General features: G+C 41.3%; 1 protein-coding gene across 1 annotated transcript; it reads right to left on the reverse strand.

Annotated features, from left to right (window-relative positions):
• Positions 1 to 9,916: 9,916 nt before the first annotated feature.
• MC3R (melanocortin 3 receptor) lies at positions 9,917 to 10,894 on the reverse strand. The gene has a single exon (XM_010155228.1). It carries the CDS (start codon positions 10,892 to 10,894, stop codon positions 9,917 to 9,919), a length of 978 nt encoding a protein of 325 aa, XP_010153530.1.
• Between the last annotated feature and the right edge of the window lie 512 nt (positions 10,895 to 11,406).

Genomic DNA, 11,406 nt, shown 5'->3' on the forward strand with positions numbered 1-11,406 from the left:
TTTATTTTGTTTAGACATCATCCTGTGAAGTTCCCATTTTCTACGCATGGCTTTAAGCAGGGAAGTAGTGTCAAATAAGCACTTAGGAATGGTGAATTATTTGCCTGCTCACCTATCGTTTGAGTAACAACAGCCATCAGTACAGAGAAGAGTAATAGCTGAGACACTGCATTTGACCAAATGACCAAAAGAGCATCTTCTAGTCTGATTTTTTGGTGACTGCCTGCTGTGACAGATGTTGTAGGGAGCAAATTGGTGTCCCCATAAGCTTAAACAAACTTGAGAGAGGAAAGTTGTTTTTAGAGATCTTTAGTTGATTTTACTTAAAATTCTGGTTTCAGACTGCTTTGGTGTCTGCTGATGGACAGCCTGCCCCACTGCTATTCCCCTCCCCTGGAACTGAATGCTCAGGTCATTGAGTGATGCAGGAGTTGGTATTCTCCCTTGTTTTGTGCTTTTAAGTAGTACCTGCTTTCACGATTTTGGTACAGAGAAGGATACTTGTGTCCTTCAGAAGAAACAGGCTGGGGTCATGGATATGTGTTTAAAATAGGAAGACCTCTGGCCTCTGTCCTGAGACTAGCTATGTGTTATGCTCTGACGCCTGGATGAAAAATGCTAGGTCCAACCTTGCAAGGGAATACCTTTTTCTTAAAACCACTGTCTTTTCCTAGGCTGAACAGTTTTCACTAGTGACTTGAAATAAAACTAGCCAACAACAACAACAAAACCCCAAACAACTCTCCCTCCCTCCTCCCTCCCCCAAACACGTACCCAATCTGTTTGGACATGTGAAAACTTGTGCCAGGCCTACCCAAACTTTCTTCTTTGCACCCCCCAACTTTACGCAATTTACATGGCTCACCGCTGTCTATTAAATCATATGTTGATTTACTTTGCCCATGAACCCTTAGAAAAACTGGATGATTAATACCCTTGAAAGCTTGTTTAAACATTAGACATTCATAACTCTATGCAAATGCTTTTCATTACTGGAATTGTACTAGAGCTGTGATAGCTGGTTTCCCAGATGAGGGGTATGAAGATGGTTAATGGTGCCTGTGATAGCTTTTATGGAATACATGATCACAGCTACTGATTACACATTCTTAACTCAGAAGGAAGTGAAAAGCTGTAGAGTAACAAAGGCAAGAACTAAGGCACCGTACCTCATCCCCAGCTGCAAACCTGGAAATACAGTAACAGAGTCTACATAACAACACTTTCTTTTAAGTTTAGGAGTATCATTATGTTAAAGAACAACCTTTGTGTTATATAATGTGACTTTCTGATAAAAAAGATATTCTATTACATAAACATAAAAATATGATGCAGTACATTTTTATTATGACAGTAGTACACTGTTTTGTTTATTATTTTGTACATCAAGTTGTATATGCAAACCCGTTAATTGCTTTCTTTTGTATGAAGATAAGTTTACTTCATGCCTCATGTTTGGTCCTGCCTCCTGATTTGTTTTAACGGAAGTTTTGAATTCCCAAGTCTACCAAAATTGCATTCATGGAGAGAAATCTGAAACAAAATAATTATCTTTATTTACTGTCCATATCCTACTTAAGAACTTAAAATTACGAGACCTTGATTTAGAGTGCGTTTCTAAGTACATGCTGTACAATTTTAAGATTACTCAAGGCAAATCTTTTTACAGGTATCACATAATTGACTGCAATGAAAAGGCAGGCAATAAAAGACTACAAGGATTGGTCTGGTGTTTTGCCAAAATGAAAAACAGGTTCAGCCTCATTTTGAGAGAGAAATGTTTTGTGAAGAGGTGCTTTGTTCTTAAAGGCTGAAGACAGGAGTACCACCTAGGCTTTGTGAAACAAGACAATAACAAGGATACAGATGAAGTCTGTACTAATTAGCAGCAGATTCTTTATTTCACAGTTAATAGTTCTTATATGCTGATATCCACCTAAGACACCCATCCTCAGATCTCATCCTCTCCCGTGTCTTGAATGTCACTACATGCCTCCAGTAATGATTTTGCACTGGAGGCAAGTTCAGGGTTTATTTTCCAGCAAGCTTTCTTTTGCCTCTCTTTTTCTCCCCCCTAATATCTTCTTAAATGTGTTGATCCTGGTGGTGATGAAAATCTGAATTGCAGTGACTCATGGAATTAGCTCATTGTGTGCTGGGACTCCTGCCTGCTGGCAGTGCTATAGCTCCAGGTCTCCCAGCATTTGGGCAATCCTGGAAACAGATTTTCTCCATGATATCAGAGGTGATGGCATAACTGGAAGGGATAGAGATGCCTGTGCCTGACCCTTTCCATCATATATACACAACTTTAACTTTTTCACTATTTCATTTGAAGTTTGGGAAGCTCAAGGTCTACAAGGATGGAGAGAAATTCACTGTCTGTCACTGAAGCGGAGATAAAAAGACTCCTTAGTTTATCAAGCAAGTTATTTGAAAAAAATCATACTTCTCCATTTTTCTCCTGAATTTAGAACTTTGCATGACCTTACACCTGGACAAAACTAGCAATGAGGTAAAAACATTCAGCGTGCTAAGCCAGCAGTCCCTGTCAGCTCCCTCTGTAGCCGAAGAAGAAAGTTGTTCCTGGAATAGGTACAGTGAAGCAGCAGCCTAATTTGACTTTTCTAGACAGTGAGTAAAAGAGCCCCATCCTCTTCAGTGACTGCTGAAGAGGAACTTCCTTGCCTGCAACATCGGTCTTTGGGGATACTCACCACCATTCAGTAAGGTGTTACCAAAAGATGGGAGTTAAATGCACTTGGAGCTGGAGAAGTCCCGAGGCAGCCCTCACAGCTGGCTGTACGTATGGATCTGTTTCTCAGTATGCACTTGCATAGCTTTAAGTCACACACACCAGCACTCATGCAAAACTCCGTTAAGGTGTAAATATGAGCCCCTAATGAAATGAGCACTAATAAACCCTCACTGCCTTTTCTCATCACAGGAAGTAGCTGGTTGGGCTGATTGTCCCAGCTGCACCTTCTCACTGCTGTGATTATCAACTCACTCAGCATAAGGGCCCCTTTGGGTAGCACGGCTTTTGAAGGTGGAGAGGCACTGCAATTGCTACCGAAGTGCTTGTATAAAATGGAACTGTGTTGAGTGAGAAAACTTGAATGGGGAGGTGTAATAGCAGGTGCATGTAGGTAGGAGCTCTGTTGTTGCTCTGCCTCACCTATGGTTTCTTGTATCTCTGTGAGTATGGAAGTCTAAAGAAATAATTTCTCATTACATTTGTGGTTTTACCTGTGCTTAAACATTAATCTAAGTTAAGGTAGTGAATTTTAATAGCTGGAAGTGTTTCTGATTCACTGTATGGATGCTTATTAAAAAAAAAAATCTTTATCCTGTTCACTTAAGCTATATTCATTGTTACATCAATTAATACCTGGTTATAATGTTTATATGTTAATATAGAGTAGTCTCAAATCCATCATATTCGGCCTCTGGCTTTGTAATTCAGTTGCAGCTTATGCCCAGAGTGCATCCTTACAACTGTAGTGATTAGATCAGTAATGTGTTGAAAGTGTCGTGCTGCTTATTATACCCATTACTGTGAATGAGGGCTGCTCTATATATTTTAATTCTTCCTCTAGAATGTTCATTTCTGACCTTGAATCTGTAATAGGTAGAGAACAAGCCAAAATTGCATCAGTTAGGCTTGGAGGTGAATACTGACTGTGTTTATTACTAATGGAGACAGTTTGAGTAGCAGAATCATGGATTTATGGATTTTCTAGGTAAATCTCACCTCAGTGTCTTCTTTCTTTGTAATCATAAAAGAGGAACAGCATCAAATAAAACTGTGTGTTTTTTCATAAACAAAGAAATGAAAAGTGTAAACCAAGCCAAAAATCTTGGAAACTCAAAACTGCACAGGGCAGACACTGAGCCATGGCACTATGAACATTCATACCAGCAAAGTAAAGGATATAAGTAGACCTCCCTTAGCATTCCAGAACAAGCAGCTATGTCCTCTTGTGCACAGCCATTTAAATGGGTAAGAATGGCAAGTAGATCTACTTTTGTCATTAGTGTTTTCAGAATGATGTGAATTTTATAGATATTTATCTTAACTCGTAGAAATTCTGGTTCCAGTCTTCCTGATAAAGTATATACTCTTGGATTTCTGTCCCATTGACCAACACAGCATTGCCTGAACACCAAATTTACTGTGCTTTAAAAAAAAAAAACCCTGGGTGTTTATGGTTTCTGTTTCAGAGGCATTTCTAAGTCACCTATGATATACAAGCCTTCCCGTATCAGGCAGGTTTAGGGCTACTTTGCGTAGCACTGAATCAGGGAGTGTGATGGAAATATGCCTTTTGCTCAAATCAGTACTGGTGCCAGTAGCAAGGTCCTGTGATTGGTACCTTACCAGTGACTTTAGGTTTACTCTAACAGGTGTATATTGTGAGGGTGATGAATGAGCAGAGTCCTGTGCTACAATTTAAATCCTTTATGAAATATATAATGACTGTAATGATGTTAAGGTGGATGGTTATGAAAGATTTGGAGCAAGCTTCCTTATGCTTGTTGTTTCTGGAAAAAATAATTTTAAAGAAGAATAAAAATTTCTAGTTTTCCAAGCAGATTTAAAGCATCAAAAGCTATGTGTTTTGGTTTTTTTTTTTTTTTCCTTTGGAGTGTATCTGATAGAGCTTATTTTCATTCATCAGTGTAAAGTCTGACTTGAGCTGTGATCCCATTATGTGGCAGCATAGGAAAGAACACACCAAAATGTGCAGCTGTGATGCTGCGCTGCTGCCAGGGTAGTGAGCATCCTCTGGGCTTCACCTGTAGCTCTCGGCTTAAGAATCTGCTTTATCTGCCTTCCTCAAGGCCTCTGTCCACTTAATGTACTTATTAATTGAATCACTTAAGAACAAGGCTGTATTTAAAGTTTTAACCTTCAACACTGAGCTGAACAGTACCATCTGCATGTTATTCAGAGAGACGTGTATCAACAGGAGTTTTTGTTAGTCTTTGTGGTGTTCTTTGAAACCTATTTCTTTCTTCTGCCTTGCACCTGAAAGCTTATCGAATGTAGGCATTGTGTTATAGTTGTGATAAAGGTTAGGTCCATGCTTGTACCCAGAGCTCTTCTGAATAGGGAACACCAGAGATCCCTGTCACAACTTGGTCACAACACTGATACATGAACCGACTGTCACATTGCTAATACAAACTGTGTGAGCCCTCCTGACCCTGCCCTGAAGCCCACTGAATGCAGTCCAAATTTCTGTGCTTTATTCAGGAGGGATCATCTTATATCAATTGCTCTGAGTGTAGCTAGCCTCTACTCCTGGATGATGGAGATGGGAAGGAGCAAGCTGCTCTGGAACTGTTGCCTCTGTGGTACCCACACTGGGTGTCTCAGTGCCCAGGTTGCCTGTTTTCTCTCATACTGTCTCAGGGATGTGGTAGTGGGATTGGGCTGGGTTGCCCAGCAAAGGTTTTTTCAGTTGATGTTGTGAAGCAGTATTCCTTTGAGTGAGCTCCAAAATCACCTTAATGGTTTAGGTATAGCTACTAAACAGCTAACCCTGGTTGCAAACTGGGCTTCAACAAATAGAAGCATCTTATTTCTGAGAAGAGGTAATCAAGGTATTTGTACTAATGGCCCTACTGATGACATTGGTTGACTGCAGAATTCTGTGCCTCGACTTTGTTATTTTTCCATTAGGACAAATGCTTTCAATTCTAAAATAGTTAGACACTTATTGATGGGAAAATTGCATGTGTAGTGCTGAATTTTATATGAAAGAAGCAAATCTGGCTGTAGTTTGCAGAATATGCTGTGTTGGGTTGGCTTAGCTTGCCTGCATGCTCCTGCAAATTCAAATATGTCTGAATATATGAGGGTTTTCTAACAAGTGGTAATCCTACACTGTTCATGGACTGCCTGATTGTCTTGCAGAAAAACTGAATCAATAAATCCATATAAATGACATGAAAAGGGTATTATCTCAGTCTGCCATTCCTCATACTATCTGGGGGAAAACTGCATATATCTTGTTCAAGGCAGCAGGCTCACCAAGGAAGAAACGCTGCTTCTTGTGAACAGATTATACATTAACTCACAAGTAACAACTCCGAAAGTGTTCTCACTGCAATTATAAACAGATAGGAATGTTGCTTTGGTTACTAGCATACGTTAAGGACTGCTACCCTGTACCAGCATGTGTTGCTGTGATGTCTGTTCTGCTGTATGTACACATCTGTAGGGTGCACTGCTGGGAAGTGATACTGTTTTGGGGAGCTTCTGCTGATGTTGCAGTCCTTGTGTGCCTCTTAGATGAGCCCTGACTCATCTCAGCTCTGTCCCTGAGGACTGAGGATGGCTGAACACCAGCTCCAGGACTCCCTTCTCAGTGAAACATTAGGATCTGTCCCACTGCAACTGGTTGCAGTGGTATTTCCTTAGAGTGCAGTCCTGTTCTTCCCTTCACACCCGCTTCACACTTGGACCTGCAGCTACTAGTATGCATTCCCTACATCCTACTGTGGGGATCACTCCCATGGAGACTTTCTTTCCTTTCCCTTCCTGTCATGGACAGGCTTGTGATAGCTACCATCCTGGCTCCATGCAGAAGACTACACCATGGATTTCCAAAGTTTAAGTTTGAGTTGGGAATCTGGAATGGAGCTGGACAAACCCACCATCCATCTCCATGGATAACCTGTAGGGAGGAGCTGCACCTTCAGTGACTCATGCCACAAAGTGTGAGAGGTCTTTGAGGGATTTTAGGGGTTCTCTTTACCTCATGTTTGTGTGTGGGATGGAAAAGTCTGGGTTTTTTTTGCTCATTTTTGTGTAGCTCTGTGGACAGCATGTAGAATTAGGAGGCTTTTGCCCAGCATTAGACTATTTCTAGTTTTGTGAACCAGCCCAGCAGGACTGTGGTTTGACATGGCATGGTGCTCTGATAGAAGCAAACGTGATTATAAGTGTCGTGGTTTAACCGCAGCCAGCAACTCGGTCCCGCGCAGCCGCTCGCTCACTGACAGTGTGATGGGGGAGAGAATAGGAAGAGTAAAAGTGAGAAATCTCATGGGCCAAGATAGTGACAGCTTAATAGGTAAAGCAAAAGCTATGCAAGCATAGCAAAACAAAAATTCATTTACCACTTCCCAAGGCAGGCAGGTGTTCAGCCATCTCTAGGACAGCAGGGCTCCGTCATGTGTAATGGTTACTTGGGAAGACACCATCACTCTGAATGTCCCCCCTTTCCTTCTTTTTTCCCCCAGCTTTACATGCTGAGCATGATGCCATATGATATGGAACATGCCTTTGGTCAGTTGGGGTCAGCTGTCCGGCTGTGTCCCCTCCCAACTCCTTGTGCCTCCCCTGACAACACGCTGGTGGGGGGGTGAGGAGCAGCAAAGGCCTTGACTCTGTAAGCACTGCTCAGCAGTAACAAAAACATCCCTGTGTTATCAACACTGTTTCCAGCACAAATCCAAACCATAGCCCCATACCAGCTACTGTGAAGAAAATTAACTCTCTCCCAGCCAGAACCAGCACACTGTCTTCAGATAATTTTATTCAACAGATGTATGTTTTTTTTAAAGACAAAGCACAGTGTGAAAGTCTCATCCAAAATCACTTCTAAAAAATAGAAATAAATAGGACATCAGGTGCAATAAAAGCTAAATACACAATAACCTGAGGCAGAATATTGTGGCAAACCATCCTCCACAGTAGAAAGGTACATAACACTGATAACAGGTGGATTTTTTTACAAGCAGGTACAGTCTTTCCACATCATGAAAGGCCAGTTGTGTGGTTTCTTATGCTGATTTGCTTCAGTTCATCTTAATGTGCCACATCAGAGATTGCAGAAGTACGACAGGCTGAGCTAAAAGAACAGTAATTTGCTGCCAAACTAACTTGTGAGACATAGATAAAGCTGAAAGCGTTCAGGTTTAGCTTATTTGCCAGTTGTTGGGATTTTCAGTTCTTTACCTGAAACATGGGAAATTTATCTGTGCCTCTTCTGCCACATGCTTGGCAGTGACTTTGGTGTTTTTTTTTAGTTTAGTTTTTTTTTAAAATTAAGGGTTAAGAGATTAATTAGTTGTTGGAAGAGTGGGAGTGCTGGGAATGTTGAAGTCTGGAGGATGGGATTGTAGATGGTAATGAGAGCTAGATTAGGGAATTTAAGTGTGGTCAGAGGGCAAGGGAAATAGGGACCATGATGTTGGTTTTGGCTGATGGGCAAAGTGTGGCTAGAGAGCAGGGAGAGATGGTTCTTGGCCCCATGAAAATTATACACTCCATAGGACTGGGAGGTTAGTTTGCTCTCTACATAGGTTATAAGATGCTGAGAATAAAACAGTCAAACAGGCCAGTATTTGCAAACTGTGGGACATGTCTTCCCCATGGACAGTCAGAGCTGGATAACTATTCCTAAACTGACAGGGGGGAGCTCCAGAAATAATAACAACCTAGTAACTCCACTACAATGAGAAAAAAAAAAAAGTCTGAAATCAAATGAGACCTTTTAGGTGTTTGAAAGCAACAGACAACCCTGAGGGTTTCAGGTTACTGCCTCTTCTAGAAATGAGGCACCAGAAAGGTGTAAGTAGACTTTAGACTGGCTTAGATGTTTCTTAGTGTGGCACTGTCTGTGATACAGCCTGTACATTGCATTATACACAAGTCGCATCAGCCTTTGCTCAGTTACAATAAGCTATTTGAAGGCTGCTTACATGGCTGATTCCTGTAAAAAGCAGAGGCAAAGACTAAACGGTTGCAGCTGAAGTTGTGTGCTTTACATGCCACCAACTTGCACACAGAGTTTGAAAATGATTGCAAACAGCATGTTTTCTTGTTTCCAGTGCAGCAGTGTCCATCCACCAAGCTCACTGTAAAGCTCCTTAAGTGAAAAGACTGACCCATGGTATATATTTCTCAATGCACAGAAGTCCTATCTGCCGTGCACATCTTATTTCTTCCAGGTGCCTAACAGACAAATGGATATCTCAAAAGATTCTATGCAGCTTTTACACAGAGCTAAATTCAAACTATTTTGCATTTTTAGCTATTCATTATGTCTGTGTAGTTTTCAGAATTTTCTAGGAATGGGTCTCATTGGTGAAAATTTATCAAAAGGAGATTTCTGTGACTTATTAACATATCAAATACTATATTGATTAGTGCATTCCAGTTTAAAAAAAAATCTGAGGGTAAAATACTCTTATATCACAATAAGTAATGTAAATGCCTTTGTCTTGAGTCTCTTCTATCAGGCAGCTGTCACACTATCATCACTGATACAGTAGCTTTTCCTTTTCAGATAACAGTTTTTTACTGAAAGAATATTCCAGTGTGAGAGGAATGTTTACTTTCTCACTTCAAATATTTTGCTCAGGCTGCTTTATAGCAAGCAGCATAAATGTCAATCTATTCTTTTATTAAAAGGTGGAGTCACGAGAATAAGTGAGGAGTGATGCTGGTACCTGTTGGTGTTTTGATTTTTCTTGCATGTGAATAACTGTCCATAGAGGTTACTAATGGCATCTTTTAGAAAGCACGGACTTGTTGATAGTGGCACAGTGATAAAGCAACAGGTACAAGGGAATGGTAGAGGGAATGTTATTTCAGTCTCTGGGGTAGTATTCCCTTTCAGGATTCATTTTTCCAGTAAGTTTCTTAAGCTGTTTTGAAAGTCATTCAGGATTTCCTTCTCTTATAACTATTTAAATAATTTCAAATAATGTAGTTGAATTTGGTTTTCATTTTGAAAAGTATGGATCAAGGCATCAAGGAGAAGGTTATTTTTTCTTTCCTGTGCCCTTCTTTCAAGCACTGCTTTTAAAGTGGAGCAGCTATGTATCTAGATACATACGTATATTCTTACACCCAGTGTGTGTATCCTCTGTCTACTCTCAACACAAAGCCAGATGTTTACAGCATGCACTGTCCCACACTCATGCCGTAACAGCAACACACTATTTCTTTGAAAGTCTTTCTCATCTCCAGGCTCCGGAAAGCATAAATGAGTGGATCAATTACTGAGTTGCACATTATCAAGACCAGGTAGGTATTGAAATGTGAAGTGTAGCAGACACAGTATGGATTCATTGGGCAAGAAATGATGAGAATGAGGTGAAGGAAGAAAGGTGCCCAGCAAACAATGAAGACACCAAGTAATATAGTGATGGTGACAGCTCCCTTCATGCAGGTACGCTGGTAGGGCACCCCATCCACGGGGAGGGCTGCAATCCGCTTGACATGCAGGCGCGCAAACAAGAACATGTGAACGTAAAGGGAGGCCATGAGGAAGAGCATGGTAAAGAACATGGTGATGAGACAAACAATGACAGTTTTGCTTTCAGAGTAGGCAATGAATATGATGCCACAGATGATACAGCCAATCCAAATGACCACAATCAGGGTTAAAGCTTTCTTCACAGTCATGATGCTGTGATACCGGAGAGCATAGAAAATAGTTATGTACCTGTCAATGGCTATAACCAAGAGGTTGCAAATTGAGGCTACCAAAGAAATACAAATCATTGAGTCAAAAACATTGTCCATGTGCTGAATAAAGTGGTCATCAATGATCAAGTAGCCGTTGCTCAGGATTGCGATCATGATAGTCTCCAAGGCATTTGACATGCTCACTAACATATCTGCCACAGCCAAACTACAAAGAAAGAAGTACATGGGAGAATGTAGGTTTCCATTCTTCAGCACTGCAAGAATGACAAGGATGTTTTCCAGGAGGCTGATGATCCCTAACGTCAAGAAGACCTCAGCTTTTATGAAGACCTGCTCACAAAATCCGTCGCCGCTTCTGTTGTTCAGGATTGAGTCATTGAATTCTTCGGTTACGTTAAGCAGCACAGGCTGGAATGAGAATGCGAAGTGCGTGGTGTTCATGGCCAGCAAAGGAGTTGAATTCACAAGTGATTACAGACCCGATAAAGCTCAGGTTAAAAAAAAAGATAAAAGACGGGGAGGAAAGAGAAAGTCCTTCCAAGCTGTTGCTGTGCACATGGGATGGAACCAAGCAGGACTTTTCTTTAGTCACTTTTGCAGGTAGAAACACACAAAAATCTGCATTTACAGTGAGTTTTGTGTCAGTCGCAGGCTGCTCTTCTTTGTAGGAAAGCAAGTTTCAAATCTTGCAGACATCAAAGAGATTTTCCCTGGAAAATCCTCAGCAGCACACTGCTGGTTCTAGCTCTCCTGGTGATGAGCAGCAGGGAGTTTCCTCAGCTGCTCCCCTCTGCTGGGGCCAGCGCAGGCTTGTCGCAGCTCTTGCTTAGTTCAGTGGCAAGAAAAGGAAAGAGAACTAAAGGATTTATACGGGCTCGAAAGAAGAGCCAGCTCCTCCCTCGTGCTCGGTGCAGGGCATTGGCCGCTGGAGCCAGCACCTTCCTGACTGGCAG

Source organism: Eurypyga helias, unplaced genomic scaffold (genome assembly GCF_000690775.1).
Source record: "Eurypyga helias isolate BGI_N326 unplaced genomic scaffold, ASM69077v1 scaffold6007, whole genome shotgun sequence".
In the NCBI taxonomy this organism is placed as follows: domain Eukaryota; kingdom Metazoa; phylum Chordata; class Aves; order Eurypygiformes; family Eurypygidae; genus Eurypyga; species Eurypyga helias.

Excerpts from the sequence above, each read along its gene's own strand:
- MC3R (XM_010155228.1), bottom strand. The coding sequence starts at position 10,894 with ATGAACACCACGCACTTCGCATTCTCATTCCAGCCTGTGCTGCTTAAC.